The following is a 17,328-nucleotide window of genomic DNA, read 5'->3' as shown; positions in this document are numbered from 1 at the left end:
TTGAATTTTTCGTTCAAACTGATCTGAAAAAAAAAAGCGAGCAACCGACGTGCAACAAAGAAGATACGAGCGAGGGCAAAAAAATCAAGGCGCGTCTTGAAAAAAAAATCATAGGTTCTCGTTTCCCCCATTGTCTTGTCAGTGCGACTGAAAACACGTACCCTTGCTGCCTGCTCTTGATTCCGCCGTGTCGGCCTCAATCGTCGACGACTCGGCTCTACACCTCGAGGTTTGATTCCTCGTAAACGGGAGGCCTGCCGTCGCAGACATGTCGTCTTCCGTTTTCTTCAAGTTCAAGTCTCAAAAGGAGCCCACTCGTGTCGAGTTTGACGGCACTGGTATATCTGTCTTCGAGCTAAAGCGTGAAATCATCAGCAAGAGTGGCCTCGGCGATGGAACCGACTTTGACCTCTTCATCTACACCGACGACGGCAGCGATGGTATGTCGCATCCTTCACCTGTCGGCCGGCTCCGCGACGCTAACCCTTGCGCTCCAGAATACGACGACGACACCACCATCGTTCCGAGATCCACCACGGTCATAGCACGGCGCCAACCGGCAGCCAAGCCAGGTGCCGGCCGCGCCGCCCGATACATCTCCGGCAAGGCTCCCGTGTCGGCCAAGAACTCGGGTCGCAGGGAACAGGCGGCCAAAGCGACGGCGGCCAAACCCAGCGCGAGCGCCATCAATCAGATGAACTCGGCCATGACGGAAGAGGAGAAGATGGCGGCCATGTTCGCCGCCCAGAGCGAGCAGTGGTCTGCTCAGCAGGAAGAGATGTCCCAGTAAGTGTCCTCAGAAGCATGCGGGAAAGCGTCATCGTTGCTAACCCTGATGCCAACAGCCAGGCGCCCGTCTTCAACAAGGGCGGCATCAAGCGACCCGCCAACGTACCAGACCACGACCCACCCGCCGGCTACATCTGCTATCGATGCGGCAACAAGGGCCACTGGATCCAGATGTGCCCGACAAACGACGATCCCGAATTCGACAACCGGCCCCGCGTCAAGCGAACCACGGGCATCCCGCGTTCCTTCCTGCAAAAGGTCGACAAGGCCGTCGTCATGGCACAGTCCGACGGCGACGAGTCGAAGAGGCCCTCGGGCATCATGGTCAACGCCGAGGGAGACTTTGTCATTGCCGAACCGGACAAGGCCTCCTGGGAGCGCTTCCAGGCCAAGACCAAATCCTCGGGACCCGACAAGGAGGTGCTTGCTGAGAACAAGGAGGTGCAGGAGCGCGGGCTCGAGTGTTCGATTGACAGGAAGATGTTCATAGAACCAATGAAGACCCCGTGCTGCCAGAAGACGTTTTGTAATGACTGCATAACGAATGCAGTCATCGAAAGCGACTTCGTCTGCCCTGCCTGCCAGACCGAAGGAGTACTGATCGACGACTTGATTCCCGACGAGGAGACGTCGAGGAGGATTCAGGAGTACCTGAAGGAGAGGGAGGCGGCCAAGACGCCCCGCGAGTCGCCAAAGCCCGAGCCCGTGACGGCGGCCGAGCCGGCCGAGCCGGATGCGCAGCAAGTTCAGCCGACGCTTGATTCCGACAAGACGGAAGCGAACGACGCAGACTCCAAGGAAGCAACCAAGTCGCCGACGCCGGCGCCCACGACCGCCCGATCCCCCCCCAAGGTCGCCGAGGCCAAGAGCGGAGGCCAAGGCGTCGAGGCCGAAGCCGACAAGGCCGCAGAGGCGAAATCGGCCGAAGGCATCATCCCCAATGCCAAGAAGCGACCGGCGACGGATGTCCTCGAGAACCCCAACATCCCCAAAGGTCCCAAGGCGATGCTGAAGCAGCAGGCGATGAACAGCATGCCCAACATGATGAACAATGGCGTGCCCAACATGGGCATACCCAACATGATGTTCAACGGCATGCCGATGATGCCCAACATGATGGGCATGCCGCCCAACATGGGCATGGGCATGGGCATGGGCATGCCGATGATGGGCATGCCGATGATGGGCATGCCGGGCTTTGGCGGCATGAACGGCGGATGGGGCATGAACGGCATGAACGGCATGAACAACATGAACGGCATGAACATGAACGGCATGAACGGCATGAGCATGCCGGGCGGCCCCATGGGCGGCGGCCCCATGAGCAACGGCATGGGCGCCATGGGCGGATTCCAGAACGGAGCCAACTTTGGGCAGCAAGCAAACGTCGACGACGAAGACGCCTACTTCCGAAAGCCGATCAACCCCCACAGACATCAAAACAAGCAGCGGAGGGCGCGGCCAAGCGACTACAGAGAGTTGTGAGCATCGTCGGCATGGTTCACGGCCACTCCCCGCCCGCCGCGTGAAAGGAAGGCCTCGCATCTTCACGGCCACTCCCCGCCCGCCGCGTGAAAGAAAGGCCTCGCATCTATCTCATTTAGGGGATGTTAGCGTTGCATCTGCATCATGAAAATCAAGGTTGGCATGCCGCTTGATTGGTGTTGATTTTGGTTGCTGTTGGATCGGTTTCAAGGCCCTCGGCGAGACGCGGGATTTGCGGGCACGGATCCGGCGTTTGGGGGCCGAAGGGTCACATCACTTGCTTCAGAGGAAGCTAGCTAGTTTGCTCTCCTCGACGGAGCAGGTCAGGCAAGAACTCATATTGTCCAAGGTGACTCGATGGTGTGCCTGGAATACGTGAGACGGATGCGCGGCTGCGACGGAGGTGCCGAGTCGTGGGTGGTGCATCCGGAGCGGTGCATCCAGGGTGGTGCATACAGGGTGATGCATGCAGAGCGCGTGTAGATGGAATAGCAGCGTCAGTAAAAGGGCCAAAATGAATCCTCATTACTCTATGCCATGCGTACGTCGGTCCACGTCAACGCCGTGCGTAACGGCAAGGCCGGTCGTTGTCTTCTCGGCCCACACACCCCGTTGCTCCCCGTCCCAATCCTGCTCCGCGCGAGGCTACTCGGGCGGCACGTACTGCTCGACCAGCATGCCGCTGAACTTTTCCAACTTTTCCTTGCCGCGGACCTCCTCGACCAGCAAGGGCATCTTGACGACGTTAAAGTCCTCGGCGTACAGCTCCTCGTACTGGTCGAGGTACTTTCTCTGCATCTTGCGGCGGGCGTTGCACTGGTCGCAGTCGCTGGACTTCTTGGGGAACAGGAGCTGGTTGACGACGATGCAGTGGGTGTCGATGCCGTAGCTCGTCAGCTCCTGGATCATGCGCTCCGTCTCGTACAGGGAGAGGAACTCGGCGATGCAGACGCAGACAAAGGTGGTGAGCTCGGCGTCCTTGAACTGGGTGTTGACCTCGGCGATGGTCTCGCGCAGGGACTCGAGCTTCTCCATCATCTCGTTGAGGTTCTGGCCGTTGGGCAGCGCGCCGTTGGAGCCGAGGAAGCCGTTGAGGAGGGGGCCGTACTGGGACGAGAGCTGGGAGACCTTGGCGAGGGCCTTTTCGAGCACCGAGGGGAACTGCAGGAAGCGCAGCGTGTGGCCGGTGGGCGCCGTGTCGAAGACGATGGTCTCGTACGAGAGGGACTTGACCTGCTTGAGGACCTCGGCAAACGACATGGCCTCGTCGATGCCGGGGATCTGCAGGTTCGGGAGGGGGGCATGTCAGCAGGGCAAGGCACGGCGCGGCTCGAGCACGGGTTCACGCGGCTCGGCCAAGGACGACGTACGGCAAAGGCGAGATCCTGCATCATGCCTCCGATGCCGCCGGCCATGGCGTTCATGTCGTCCGAGGCCTCGGGCTGGCCGGCGAGCAGGTCCTGCATGCTGCCGTTGGGATCAATCTCCATGGCGCTGAGGTTGTCGAAGCCGTTGACGAGGCGGGCCTCCTTGCCAAACTTTTGGGAAAAGGCATCGGAGAGATTGTGCGCCGGGTCGGTGCTGATGAGGAGGACGGAGCGGCGGACGCGGGCGAGCTGGATGGCGAGCGAGCACGAGGTCGTCGTCTTGCCGACGCCGCCTTTGCCGCCGACGAAGATCCAACGGAGCGAGCGCTGGTCGAGGAGGGACTGGAGCGTAGGCTCGAGAGCGTCGTCGGCGGAGACGAGAGCGGACGACATGGCCAGCGTGTTCCTCTATCTCGCGGCGGAGGGGGGGGGGAGAAGACGCGAGGGACGAAGGGGACGAGAGGAGCGTAGGACGGGTTGGCGTCCGAGAATCGGCTCTCGTGGAGGAATTTCGATGGTGTCTTTGCCGGATCGATCGTGACTCTGTCTCCGCCGTCGTGCACAAGTACGTGCAAGTGCCTGTAAATATTACCTGCGTGCCTGTATTTACAGTACATACATGCCTAGAATTTTACTTGCACACCACTACTTGTCCACTAACCTCACTGTACGGCAGCTTGAGAATCGGCTGGGGGGGGAGGGACGATTAATAGAGCGACGATGCAACAGCCCGCCGACGGCATAGCCTGTGCTGGTTATTTTTGCCCCCCACCATCTGGGAGAAGTACATGTAGTTTCGTGATGCAATGTATTTAGTGCACCTACAATACAGTTGATGCTTGATGCAATTTATTTAGTACGCCTACTGTACTCGGCAATTACACCTACTGTGCACCTATTACAGTGCATCTACTACACCAGCTGTGCACCTATTACAGTGCACCTACTACACCTACTGTGCACCTACTACACTTACTGTGCACCTATTACACCTGCTGTGCACCTACTACACCTACTGTGCACCTACTATTCCTACTGTGCACCTACTACACATACTGTGCACCTATTACACCTAAGTACTGTGCACCTACTACACCTACTGTGCACCTACTACACCTACTGTGCACCTACTACACTTACTGTGCACCTATTACACCTACTGTGCACCTACTACACACACTGTGCACCTATTACACCCACTGTGCACCTACATACTACACCTACTGTGCACCTACTTACTGTACTGTACCCCTATTGTACACCTACTGTGCACCTACCGTACCCCTACTGTACACATACTGTGCTGACAAAGTCACGGTCACGATGACAATCAGAATCACAAGATACATGCACTCGCAGGACTCGCTCCACGTTCGTCGTCTACTTACTGTATATGCACCTACAGTAGGCAATTCATGATATACTTTCCCTCCGCTGCCGGCTCCTAGGCGTTTGTCGTCGTGTCATCGGCCGAGCTGGCCACCGACAGCTACGGACTGGCCGCGGCCTGCTAAAGACAGCTGCTTGCGTCCCGGCAGCACCGTGATGCCGGTGATTCATCCATCTTGACGCCTCGTTCAGGTTGGTTTGAATTCAATCGCGTACATGCACATGCCTGTACGGCGCTATGGCTACCTACTAAAGGTGTGTAGGCGTAGCACTCGGCCGACGGCAAACGGCACCTACATGTGCAGCAGGCAGCCGTGAATGGTATGCAAAAGAACCTCATCCAGAGTCGGCAGGGACGGAGCTGCGAAAACCTTCCAGATCGACCGCAGAGCACACTAGCCAGCTCACCATCTTCACCATGCAGTTCACCCTCTCTCGCGGCTCCCCGTCCCCCCTCCTCCTCTTCCCTCCCATCACGCACCCATCCTTCCCGCCGTGAAGCTAATGCCCGCCTTGCAGCCCGAGGCGACCTGCAGTGCCAACTCTAATATCGACCTACCGCTTGCGAGGGTGACTGCTTGCCATGTCCCAAGCTCGCACGAGCCAGACGCTTGCTTTTTTTCGACTCGGTACCGCCAGAAGCCATGGTCTCGTCGGCGAAGCTTGTCGCTTTTGCGTCGACTCGTGCATCTCGTCCACGTTTGTCGAAGCAACATGGCCACAGGAGGCCGAGGCATACGCAAGCCTGGCATGCACAAGCCTGGCATGCAAACGCACATGCATGACGGAGCGGCACGAGACGCGACGACGACGGCGGCCTCGTTGACTTTCAAGTTTTGTCGTGGCCGACGGGTATAAAGCTGTCCTGGCCGCCTCGCGGGCCCTGTCGGTCGTCGGTGCCACACCGCCAGCGAGCCGACTCGAAGCGCACCGAAGGATTCGCTCAAGATGCAGATGACTCTCGCGAGCGCCTGTACGTGGGACGGACGTTCCCTTTTGCCGGACGGGCCTTCTGTGCTGACCCCCTTCTACGAGCAGCGCTGCCCCTCTGGCATTGCGCACTATGCGGCTTCACGATAGAGCATGTCCAGTCGAGCCACCTGCCTTGGGCGTCCCGATGCCGCGCGCGTGGGTGCCTCTTGTCTCGCCTGCGCCGTCGTGCTCGCTCACCGGATGGCAGTCTACACGTACGCTCCCGGCGCCGCCGAGATATGGCTGACTCCCGTCATGGAGAGGACGTCGGCGGTGCCGCTCCATCTCGGCCAGCTCTTCGTTTGGCTCGCCTCGACTCCGGCGAATCCGACGGGCCACACGGCACTTTTCCATTGGCGTCCTTTCGGCTTCGTCTTCCACGCCGCCTGCTGGGACATGCTCGGAGCCGTGGCGCCGCCGGCGACTTTCGACCGCGAACTCGTCTTCGCCGTCTTGACCTCCTTTCCGCAGGCGCGAGGCTTGATCCAGTTCGGCCACGGGTACGGCGGCTTGCACGACGAGCCGTTCTCGACCCAAGCTCGTGCCGAGCACGAGACGACGTCGGATGGCCCCCTCGAGGAGAAGCCGTGGCCGGTGCCGGGACCGGAGCGGCACGATCCGCACGTCGTGGCCGAAATTCGTCGCATCTTTTCGCTCCTGCGTGACCGAGAGCCTCGGCCGTCGCCGGCGTCCCGCACGCGCCTCCGTCTCGGAACCCAGACGGCCGGCCGCGACCCGTTTCGAAGCTTGCCCGACGAGGTGCTTCGGTGCCTCGTCCACGAACTGGCATCCCCCGACGTCGTGAGCCTGCGGAGAGCATCCCGTGCGCTTGCCGGCTTCGACCTCCCCGACAGCTTCTTCCACTCTCGTTTCCGTCGCGGACGAGAGCTCCAGCACGTCATCGAAGCGCAACGCCCGGGCATGCGGCGCATGTTTCGAGGCCGTTGGAAGTCGATATACCTCGGTCTCAAGGCCCTGTCCCGGGAAGATGGCATGCGGAACAGGGCGAGGGTGTGGCGGATCCTCGGCTGGTGGTGCGACGTCCTGGCGCAGATACGCGACCGACACCCCGGCGACAGCTGCATCGCCGTCGGCGACGCCGTCGACGACGCCGACGTCGACGGGTCCGACGTCGAATGGGTGGCGGCCGATCACGTGGTTGAGCTACGCGCCCTTCCGTGCGGCCAGGGCGTGAAGCCTTGCAACATCAGCCTTTTCCATCTCGAGGCCGAGTTCGTCTCCGCCCACGTCTCCGTGGTTCGCATTTCCGGTCGGTGCTGGGTCAGCGGTGTTTGCTTCGAAACGGCCGACGGCTACATCCATCCGATCCATACGATGGGGCATCTCCACCCAAGCCAAAGCCATCGCCTCGACGCCGGCCCGGACAAAGACGCCCAGCCGGAAGGGTTCCTCGTGGCGCACGACGGCCTCGGCGTGCGCGGCATCGCCATCCTCTACGACTCGGGTCATCAATCCAACTGGGTTGGCGACCACGCAGGCGTGCCCGTGAGGAAGCTCGTGCTGCCCCGTCGGGACGGCCGCGAGGCGCGGCCCCTTTGCTGGTTCCGAGGCGCCTTCGACGTGGGTGGACATGTCGGACACTTCGTCCCTCGGTGCGCTGACTTGGCCTGCAGGGGCTGAAGATGATTTCTCTGGCGATATCGGACGGGCACAAGGCCGGCCCGCGCAGGGACACCTCTCGGACGGAGCTGGGACCGTCTCGGGACAATGCCAGCTGGTTTCCCAGGATGCCGCCCCCCAACGTGTCGTTTGAAGGAATAGACCTGCGGGATTTGCACTCGTCGCCCGGCGGCCAGGGTCGGACGCCGTTCTGCATCATCATGTTCCGTGAGCTGTCCGGCTCGGGCCCGGGCTCGAGGCTCAGGATCGAAGCACACCATGGTCGTGGCGGGGCGATCGTCGGCCTCTCCGTCGCCTTCGTCTCGCCCGCCGGCAGCCACGCACCGGAGACGATGGGCTCCCGGGAAGCACCGGAGGCGTCGGGCTCCCGGGAAGTACCGGAGGCGTCGGGCTCGCCCGCCGAATGGTACGACGACGAGGGGCACTCGAGGAGAACGAGCTTCTTCGACGTGCACCACGCGCGCGGCGAGGCTTTGGTGGGCCTCGACACGAGATACAGCGGCACCGTCGGCCTCGAAGGCTTTCAGGTGAGAAATCGCCACGGCGCGGCGGCGGGAGGAGCACATGCTGAGAGGCTAATCGACAGCTTCTCACGAATTTTGGCCGCAGGCAAGCCTTTGGGTACTTGGCCAAGGCGCCCGGGCCAGAGGGAATGCACCGTCGTCCGAACCGACGGGTTCGCGTGAGGAGCCGGCACGTCGTCGGCCTCTACGGAGTCATGGTACGTCGGGGCACTGCCGTGCCGTCCGTGGCGGAAGCGGCGGCTGACATGGAGAGCGCAGAAATGGGGAGGCTTGAGGAACGTCGGGCTTGTCTGCGGGCGAGGGAGTGGGACGAGGACGATGACGACGTGCCTCTGAGCGGCGATGCGGGCGAGGGAGTGGGACGAGGACGATGACGGCGACGATCGAAGCACGCGGCATGGCCTCGGCACATGCATGGCCTTGGCCGTGCTACGACGACGACGACGTCGATTTCCATCCGTCCGTCAGCTGGCTGCAGCAGGTCTGCTCGTGGTAGGGAGTACGGAGTGTCAAGCGGAATGATGTGTCGTACATCTGGCGATTTATCTTTGCCTCGAAGAACGTCATGATTCTCATGGCCGCCTACACCCTGTTCTCGCCCGTTAAGCTCAACATGTCGTATAACCTCTTGCAATACATAACGAAGCGCTTCGGCTTGACCTAGTCCACCGTAAGCACACACGACGAACCCGGCAAGAGAAGGAGGCGCAAGGTCGCTCGGCTAACGGTGCGTGCAGGCCACGCTCTACTCTACCATACAACAAGATAGTCACGTATGTGGAACACAGATACGACTGGTAGAATCCTTGTCTTGAGTAAGTGTATAGGAATGATATCCCCCATATATGTTATACTGTCACACTAATCATGCGATTAGATGCATGAGAGCTCGGAATAGGTTTAATCCGAGCAGACCCACAAGGGGCGCAAAGCTTCCTTCCAGAGGCCACTGTGTCCAAGGAGGCCAACAGTGAGGAAGACGCTCATTAGAAAAAGGCCACTATGGCCGAAATCTCTTGTGTAGAAATCAAGGCTATTTCATTAAAGACGTATGCTCCTATTTAATAAAGCAACATTATAGGTACAGTCGTACAAGGTGGTGTCGCGCCGACGCGCCAACGGGCCTGTAACGGGGTTAAAGTCCGGGTAGTTGGTTACGTAACGGCGTCCACATCTGCGCCTACGTAAGCAGGCACAGAGGACACCTCGTGGTTGGCAACAACATCATCAAGAAGAACACCAATAGATTGATTCTGTCCCATCTTACGATCCTTGATTCGTTGTTGCCCTAGTCCGGGCGGACCCCATTTTCCTCTGTTGCATCAGGTATTATCTGTTTGACCTATATTAGTGGCTGTAACATGGCTGTAACCTTAACTGTCTACTAGCCATTGGCAAGGTCCATCGAATATACTCGACCATTATCAACTCCACCTCGGTCGTCGTTTTGCTATTCATACTGCCGATGGCCTCGTCCTTGCTAACCAAAGGCTTCGGCTACGACGTCCTGCAACGGGCCTGCTCCTCGCCAGAACATCAGTCCTCTTCCTCATCGTATGGCGCTTTAGCCTCTCAGTCGCCGCCGTCCCGTGGCTATTCATCTCCTCGCTTGTCACGACAAGCCTCGGCGTCGGCTTCATCGCCCTGTACTTGTGCCGGGCCCTGCTTAACGCGACTAGAGTATTATGCGCTGAATTTGGTTATGATACCGTAGGGAAATTGCCAAACTACTATAGGATAGGGTGGACAACAATACGGAGCCAAGACCAAGCATGAAACAGGAATACGAGGTTACATAAATCCTGGATACGAGAAACCGAAAAAGGTAGGAAGCTTAATTACATACTAAACCGGAAGGGATACGGAATAGCGAAAAACACATTGTACAACTAGACTTTATCCAGACCAGAACATGACTTATTGCTACGCACTAATAATACGGTAATGCTACCCAACACAACCCTGCGCATGATTATCAGAACGTTTCCATCTTTACAATCAGGGAAAGTGGGATCCCGTAAGCGCCGCTCATTACGGCGTTCCCGAGCGACTATATTTATAAGAACAACACGCCCGCCAACTACTGTACGTTCTCTGTTTATTGATTCCAGAAACTTCTTGCCAGAGCCATCGGACACAACGGACACTAAGAGTACACTGAGAATACTACCTCCTACAGGACTATTAGCATAATGCCCGACATTGCCTGCGGACCACCACCAGGCTCGAATATCGCCTCGGGCCCACCATTGTCGCAGGGTAATATGACGGCACTCGGAAGCAACAACTGTACTCTTGCGCTTGCTACAGCTTCGACACTCCTACTTGCGTACAACGGCGAGCTTTTCCCTGAGTGCCAGAGTTTCGGACATAAAACGACAAAACTGTATGAAGCATGCCTTGCTCAGTCGTGCGACAATGTCCACGAATGGGTTGCGGGCTATATCTCGTCTTACGAGATGTTCGGTTGTGCAGACTACAAATATACTCCCACTACGCCGAGCGTTACACCTAGTGTAACTCGTTCCGCAACAAAAACGCCCGTTCCACCCGGGGATTCGAGTCCCGTAACAACTCAGCCAACAACCGCTGCATCTGGACAAACGAGTCGCGAGACAGCCGGGCCAACGCAATCTGGTGGCTCTAGTTGGCGCCCGTACCGACGTTGGCCTGCAATGGCACTTGCCGCCGTCGTTCTCCTATACCTATAGGTATTAAATCCACGGTCTGTCCCTGTTGCTAAAACCTTTACCCTGCAAGCAACGTACTGCCTGCTGCGTTGGTACTACCGGAAGAACAACCTTGGGCTACCTTGCCAAGAATAATATATACATGTAACTGTTATGGAGTCACTAGTACTACCAGTATCTAGTGGTCGGAAATAGTTGTTAAGAAACCTACGGAACACTAACTTAAGGTACTAGGCATTGGAGTACTTATACTCCAATGCCTGCTTAGTCATAGGATACGAGTCACGTGCGGTAGCACGTGGCTCTATCCTAGGACATAGCTCTATTAGGCAAAGCCTAATATCATAACAGTAACCCTCAATAGAATATGTAATCTGCAGACTGCAGCCCGCCTCTTACGCAGCCCGCCTCTTACTGATATACCTATTGTAATTTTACGAGCTTCCTCTTTCTACTCTGCCTTGTCAAGGTATTAGGAAATACGACTCTACTAAAGTATTATAGGTATTATTACTGGAACAGCATCGTGGTGAGGAGCACCAGCACATGCATGTAAACGTACTAGAACCTACACGTAATAATAATAGTAGATAGGCATTTACGGAGTAGTATTATTAGGTACAGTACATATCACGTGGGCATGAACGCCTGCACAAGCACCCAAGTACAAGTACATCAAGTCGTACATGTACACCAACGAGTCCGGGGTACCCGTACAATATACAGTGTACAATACACAGTACACAACATAGATGACGTACTTCGTCATTGTTACGGAGTACTCCGTACAAGCAGGTGTATTGGTGTGCCATGCAAGTACAAGTAAGAAGGGGTGTCGACTTCGCCAGTACTCCGTACGGTGTACATGGCAACACAAGCACGGAGTACTTCGTACTCTGTAGAGGCATCATGACATCTTGATATCTTCATACTCGCCTATATACATACATGCATATGGCCAATCTCATTCTTGGAGCCGCGTGGAAGATGCCTTCACCCAATCTCCATCCCCATCACGTACTATTACTGCATACCCCCATCCATCCATCGAGTCGAATCTGATCCGACGGCACGCATCATTCCGGTAGAGGACGGAATACTCCGAGCATCCATGCTGTCGCTCTGCTCGTTCCTTGTCCCGGGAACGAAGCGGTAAGCTCCCGAGGGCACCAGGTGGCTGTCATGTGAGGTTTGGACGCTACCCTTCACATAGACGTATGGTATATTAATACTTGCAATAATAGTATACACCTACAGTACAGGGTGGCGCCCACCTGGACGCCTGCACGTACCTCGTAATGGAGCGTCCAATGCAAACATGTCGGTACCTTGGACGGAGCAGCAGCAGCAGTCATGCCAGTACTTGTCGTGGGTGCACACCTACCTCTTCATCAACTGCGCGGGCAATACAAGCACCTCACAGGTGCCGTGTAACGTACATGGCGACGAAGAGGGTCCGAATGGCGAGCTGACCAACCGCGGCTCGGCCGTTGCTCGTGACTCTGGTCTCCGGCTCGTCAGATACCTTGTGCTTCGCACTGCTGCTACCTTGGACGGGCCCAGAGACGCGTTGGCAGCAACGGAACCTTGTAAGCTTCCATCCTTTGCAGCATTCTACACCAAGGCGACACCTCGATCGGCACCGTTCATCGTTCCTCCACTCCTGTCAGGCGGGTGGCAACCGCTCCTTTCGGTCGAGGCTACGCTCCGGGTATGAATGGATTGCCCTGCAAGATTGCCTTCTCTTCCACCCCCTCCCCGACACGGCAGATGCATTGTGCTGGCGAGAAATGCCTCCTCCCTGCCATCTCGCCTACGTCCGAAGCAAGAATCGACGGGCTCGTCTTGCCGTCGACGGTTGGCCGTGGTTGAGGACCTCATCCGTGCTTTTGGTCTCGAGGTGCGTTGCCATCCTCGGCGAGCTCCTTTTCCGGACCGGCCTGCCAGCCGTGCACCGAATCGCCTCCAGCCGCAGGCATCTCCGGCGGTCCTTGGCCCGAGTATCACATGTACTGGAGCCATCAGCTGCGGAGTGAGTTGGAGACATGCGGACGCAACGACCTCATCGATGGCTGGCGAGCGAATGGAATCCGTCGCCGCATCGAAACATGGGCCGACGAAAAGCTCGGCCGGTTTCTCGACGACGCCGGCGTCGACGCCACGCAGAGGACCTTTGTCCACAAAGACTTTTGCGAGTCTCCCCTTGGTGTCATCCGTCGTCGTCGCACGCTCGCCGTCCTCGAACCAACCTCCGCGCTGCAGCCATGAGCAACATGCTCTACGCCGCGGAGACGAAGCGCATCAGCGGCATCCTCGACTTTGACTGGGCCGCGGCCACGCACCCGGCACACGAGTTCTTCCGCTCGCTCCACGACGTCCACGGCACCGTCAGGGAGCAGGATTCCGAGAAGCTTCGGCAGGCCATCTTGACCGGCGACTACAGCGCGCCCGGGGACGCAGGCGAAGAGGAGCACGCCGACGCCTGGGAGCTGGCACAGACGTGGGACGAGGCCGTCAAAAGACAGGGCGGCCTTTGACTCTGCGATATTCCCGGCGTCAAGGCCATGCTAGCCATCGACGGCTTTGCTTTACCCATTCCATCTGTATGATGCCGAAATCGTCGCGGCGCGGACGGCAGAGCAGAACGCAAAGGCCAGGGCGGACTCGGAAAAGGCCATTGACGACATGCTCCGCGAATGGGGGGTCTAGCGAAGCAAGCTGCGAGCATCTTCATCGTGGTTACGCCAGCATCTTCATCGTGGTTACGCCAGCTTCTTCATCGTAGTGTAGGCCAGCATCTTCATCGTGGTTACGCCAGCATCTTCATCGTGGTTACGCCAGCATCTTCATCGTCGTGTAGGCCAGCATCTTCATCGTCGTGTACGCTTTGTAATCCTTGCCGCCTGCCCGTCTGTCAAGCCGGCCACGACAGACGTGATTAGATACTGTCAACATTCGTTCCATTATAGCCAAAATAAATTTGTATGCATTCTTTGCTTTAATTGAAAACAACCATCATGAATTATGGCCATTGGGTGACGGCATCGCGAGGAAATTCTGGCTCGATTCCGGAAGACAGGAGAGCAGCGGTGCCAAACGAACAGGGCCGACGGTGGTCAGCCGTGGACAATGTCCGCAGCTGCGAGGTTGGCAGCATCTGGGAGCAGACGTCGCAGGGAGCCCCCGTGACCGTGACGATGGCCATCTCCCCCGCACCCCCCACTCTCACGCAAATGTTGCCGACACCAATTCGCATCCGTCCTCCATTTTTTTTCTCTCTTGCTTCTTGCTTCCCCGAGAGCCTCGCCCAATCTTCCTCTTGCCTTTCGTTCTCGCCCTCGAGCCGACTTTTCGCCCTCGAGCCGACTTTTCGCCCTCGAGCCGACTTCTCGCCCTCGAGCCGACTTCTCGCCCTCTCCTCAAACCACCATGGGCGTCTTCATCGTCACGGGGGCCAGCAAAGGCCTCGGCGCCGCCGTCACGGACGAGCTGCTCGCGCAAGGCCACAGGGTTGTCGTCGCGGCGCGCAGCAAGGAACCGCTCGAGGCCTTCAAGGCGGCGCATCCGGGGCGCGTCGTGTACGTCGTGGGCGACATGACAGACGACGCCGTGAGTACGGGACAGACGATGGACCAGGACGTGAGAGGAAAAGGGCTCGGTCAATTGGGCTAACCATGTGCTACGTTGATCGACGTCTAGACGCCCACCAAACTGGTATCGCTCGCCGTTGCCTTTGGCGGGTTGGACGGCGTCGTCATCAACCACGGCTGTCTCGACGCGCAGACGATCGAGGGGTCCACGATGCAGGGTTGGAAAAAGGTCTTCGACACCAACGTCTTCAGCTGCGTCGCCATGGTGAGCGAAACCAACGCAAGCTCGTCGCCGTCGGCGCTCACGTCACGTCACAGGCCAAGGCCGCCATGGCGGAGCTACGCAAGAGCCACGGCTGCATCGTCTGGATATCGTCGGGGGCCGCGTCCAAGCCGTACATGGCCTGGGGCCCGTACGGGTCGTCCAAGGCGGCCCTCAACGCCATCTCGAACCACGTGGCCGTCGAGGAAGCCGACGTGACGAGCATCACCATTTCACCGGGGCGAATCGACACCGACATGCAGGCGGAGCTGCGGGCGTCGGGCAAGGACATCATGGACGAGGCGCAGTACCAGAGCTTCGTCGACGCCTTTGAGCAGGGCACGCTGCTGGCGCCCAAGGAGCCCGGCGGGGTCATTGCCCGATTCGTGGCGAGGCCAGACAAGTCACTGTCGGGACGGAACCTCACGTAGGTGAAGCACCTGAGGCGGGGACGACCATGGTGGCTAACAAGTCGTCGCAGGTGGAACTCGCCCGAGCTCGCGGCCTACAAGACGTCGGACTAGATCTGCGAGCCAGCTGGTCAGCAATGTTCGGACGAGGCAGGCAGCAGTAGTGTATGTAGAAAGGGCTAGATCAGTCGAAAGATGAAAAGCTCTTGTTTGCTCCACATGGGTGCTTCAGTATTAGCATGGAATAAGTTTCTTCATCATGAAGCCGGTATGATTGTAGTGTGATGTGATTTTGCAAAAAAAAAATAAAAAAAAATCCTACCTTGCTCATCTGTCCATGGCAACCAACTTTCGTCGTCATCGACACGCTCCTTCAGCACTACGCGCTGCAATGCTTGCAAAATGTCAGCCATGATCCCGACGGAGATTGCAGAAAGAAAACGAGAACAGGCGTGATCAGAGACGTCTGTTTGGCACAAGACAATGTCTTTCAGCACCGAGGCTTGTCGAACCTCTAAGTCTGGGGCGACAATATCTCATCATAACGCAGGGCAAAGGGAGACTGGGAGGTCACCTACCTGCACTTGCGGCATTGAGCCATCTTGTTCGGCTCCTTGGTTGCTCCTTGGTTGTTCCTTGGTTGCTCCTTGGTTTGAGGCGGATGTAGGACGAGGAAGCAAAAAAGAGCGGCAAAGAATTTTTGTAGCTGCGATGAGCGGAGCCCACGTGCGCCCCACCTTGCACAAGGGTATTTCATTAAGTACTCCGTATTTCTCCGTAATGTACAGAAAGTAAGTACGTAAGCATGAATGCATAACGGGAGTATTACATGATACGGTGTATTACATAATACAGCAATGCACGGTACACTTCCTTTGGTGTGTACATGTAAGTACTTGTAGGTCTATCAGCACATCACATTACAAGTATTATTGATCATCACTGGCGCCTATACGGAGCAAGTACAGTAAGTGCTTGCTATAAGTACTTGACATACAACTACTTGTGCTCAAGTTCAGGTAGAATTACTAGTAATAGTGTGTAAGCATAGTAGTCAGTACATACGGAGTACTCCGTACAACAAGAAGTAATCCTCCGTATAGCAAGTACGCTTACAGTACGGAGTACTTACTTTCACTTGTGCAAACTTGCACTCAAGTACAGGTAAAAGTACAGTAAGTACTAGTAATAGTGCGAAATACAGAAGTAAGCAAGTACTAGTAATAGTGCAAAATACAGCACTCCGTACAAGAACAAGTACTCAAAATACAGCACTCCGTACAAGAACAAGTACTCAAAATACAGCACTCCGTACAAGAACAAGTACTCATCCGTATAGCAAGCAAGTACACTGGCAGTGCGGAGTACATACTTGTACTTTGCATACTTGTACTCGAGCACAGCTAGAAGTGATACTGGTAATAATAACAGTGTGCCAGTGTAGATGCAGTACTCCAGGCAAGAACAAGTAATCCTCCGTACAACAAGTCCTTTATTAAAGCAATGTCTGCCTGCACAAACAATAAACGCCGATGGCAGAGACCTCGGCGGTCTTGCATTACGCACTGCACAGCGTACAAGTACATGCGCACCTGCGGCCCTTGCATGGTGCAGCGCACGCACACCAGCGCAAAGCGGCCTGCGAGTAATATACTGCGGTTGTGGTCAGGGGACCTATAACTCTCCCACGTCCAGCATACTACCTAGGTAATACTAGGTACCTTAGTAGGTAGGTACTGGTACCTTGTGATGAGCGGTGCTCGGCAGGTACCGGGATGAATCATTCTCGGCACTTGCATGGCAGCACGAACGCTGCTGTGCCGCAGATGCCGACCGTTGAGCATGAAATCTCGGTACTTTTGTGTATTTTTATTTGTTCTTGATGAAATGCATTTCGAGCACGCCGCACTCGGCACTGCTTGTGCGGCACTGTGGTGATGCAATCATTGACGGCACCAAAATCGCAGGTGGAGACGAGACCTAGAGGCTCCAGCAAGTGCTGTAGTGCAGGCTCCAGCAAGTGCTGTAGTGCAGGCTCCAGTCAGTCCTGTAGTCGAGGCTCCAGTAAGTCTTGTAGTAGAGGCTCCAGCAGCAGAGGCTCCAGCAAGTGCTGTAGTAGAGGCTCAAGTAAGTACTGTGGTAGAGGCTCCAGCAAGTCCTGCAGTAGAGGCTCAAGTAAGTACAGACTGTAGTACTTAGAGGCTCCAGC

At 56.9% G+C, this 17,328-nt stretch overlaps 6 protein-coding genes across 6 annotated transcripts; 5 read left to right on the top strand and 1 right to left on the bottom strand.

Annotated features, from left to right (window-relative positions):
* Positions 1 to 268: 268 nt before the first annotated feature.
* DCS_00136 (uncharacterized protein) lies at positions 269 to 2,274 on the top strand (the record flags this gene model as incomplete). The annotated part of the gene is made up of 3 exons (XM_040797478.1): positions 269 to 440; positions 498 to 786; positions 846 to 2,274. 3 exons carry the CDS (start codon positions 269 to 271, stop codon positions 2,272 to 2,274), a joined length of 1,890 nt encoding a protein of 629 aa, XP_040658361.1.
* Positions 2,275 to 2,919: 645 nt separating this feature from the next.
* On the bottom strand, positions 2,920 to 4,034 carry DCS_00135 (uncharacterized protein; the record flags this gene model as incomplete). Its single annotated transcript, XM_040797477.1, has 2 exons — positions 2,920 to 3,555; positions 3,645 to 4,034. The coding sequence occupies 2 exons, from the start codon at positions 4,032 to 4,034 to the stop codon at positions 2,920 to 2,922; spliced, it is 1,026 nt and encodes a 341-aa protein (XP_040658360.1).
* Positions 4,035 to 6,113: 2,079 nt separating this feature from the next.
* On the top strand, positions 6,114 to 8,329 carry DCS_00134 (uncharacterized protein; the record flags this gene model as incomplete). The annotated part of the gene is made up of 2 exons (XM_040797476.1): positions 6,114 to 7,583; positions 7,637 to 8,329. 2 exons carry the CDS (start codon positions 6,114 to 6,116, stop codon positions 8,327 to 8,329), a joined length of 2,163 nt encoding a protein of 720 aa, XP_040658359.1.
* A 2,030-nt stretch (positions 8,330 to 10,359) lies between these two features.
* DCS_00133 (uncharacterized protein) lies at positions 10,360 to 10,878 on the top strand (the record flags this gene model as incomplete). Its single annotated transcript, XM_040797475.1, has 1 exon — positions 10,360 to 10,878. The coding sequence occupies one exon, from the start codon at positions 10,360 to 10,362 to the stop codon at positions 10,876 to 10,878; it is 519 nt and encodes a 172-aa protein (XP_040658358.1).
* A 1,297-nt stretch (positions 10,879 to 12,175) lies between these two features.
* DCS_00132 (uncharacterized protein) lies at positions 12,176 to 13,566 on the top strand (the record flags this gene model as incomplete). The annotated part of the gene is made up of 4 exons (XM_040797474.1): positions 12,176 to 12,568; positions 12,805 to 13,072; positions 13,120 to 13,370; positions 13,429 to 13,566. 4 exons carry the CDS (start codon positions 12,176 to 12,178, stop codon positions 13,564 to 13,566), a joined length of 1,050 nt encoding a protein of 349 aa, XP_040658357.1.
* A 720-nt stretch (positions 13,567 to 14,286) lies between these two features.
* DCS_00131 (short-chain dehydrogenase) lies at positions 14,287 to 15,233 on the top strand (the record flags this gene model as incomplete). Its single annotated transcript, XM_040797473.1, has 4 exons — positions 14,287 to 14,466; positions 14,557 to 14,712; positions 14,766 to 15,136; positions 15,191 to 15,233. 4 exons carry the CDS (start codon positions 14,287 to 14,289, stop codon positions 15,231 to 15,233), a joined length of 750 nt encoding a protein of 249 aa, XP_040658356.1.
* Positions 15,234 to 17,328: the final 2,095 nt, after the last annotated feature.

The sequence above is a fragment of the Drechmeria coniospora genome, chromosome 01 (genome assembly GCF_001625195.1).
Source record: "Drechmeria coniospora strain ARSEF 6962 chromosome 01, whole genome shotgun sequence".
Classification (NCBI taxonomy): domain Eukaryota; kingdom Fungi; phylum Ascomycota; class Sordariomycetes; order Hypocreales; family Ophiocordycipitaceae; genus Drechmeria; species Drechmeria coniospora.
This window is presented reverse-complemented; position numbering and strand designations above follow the sequence as displayed.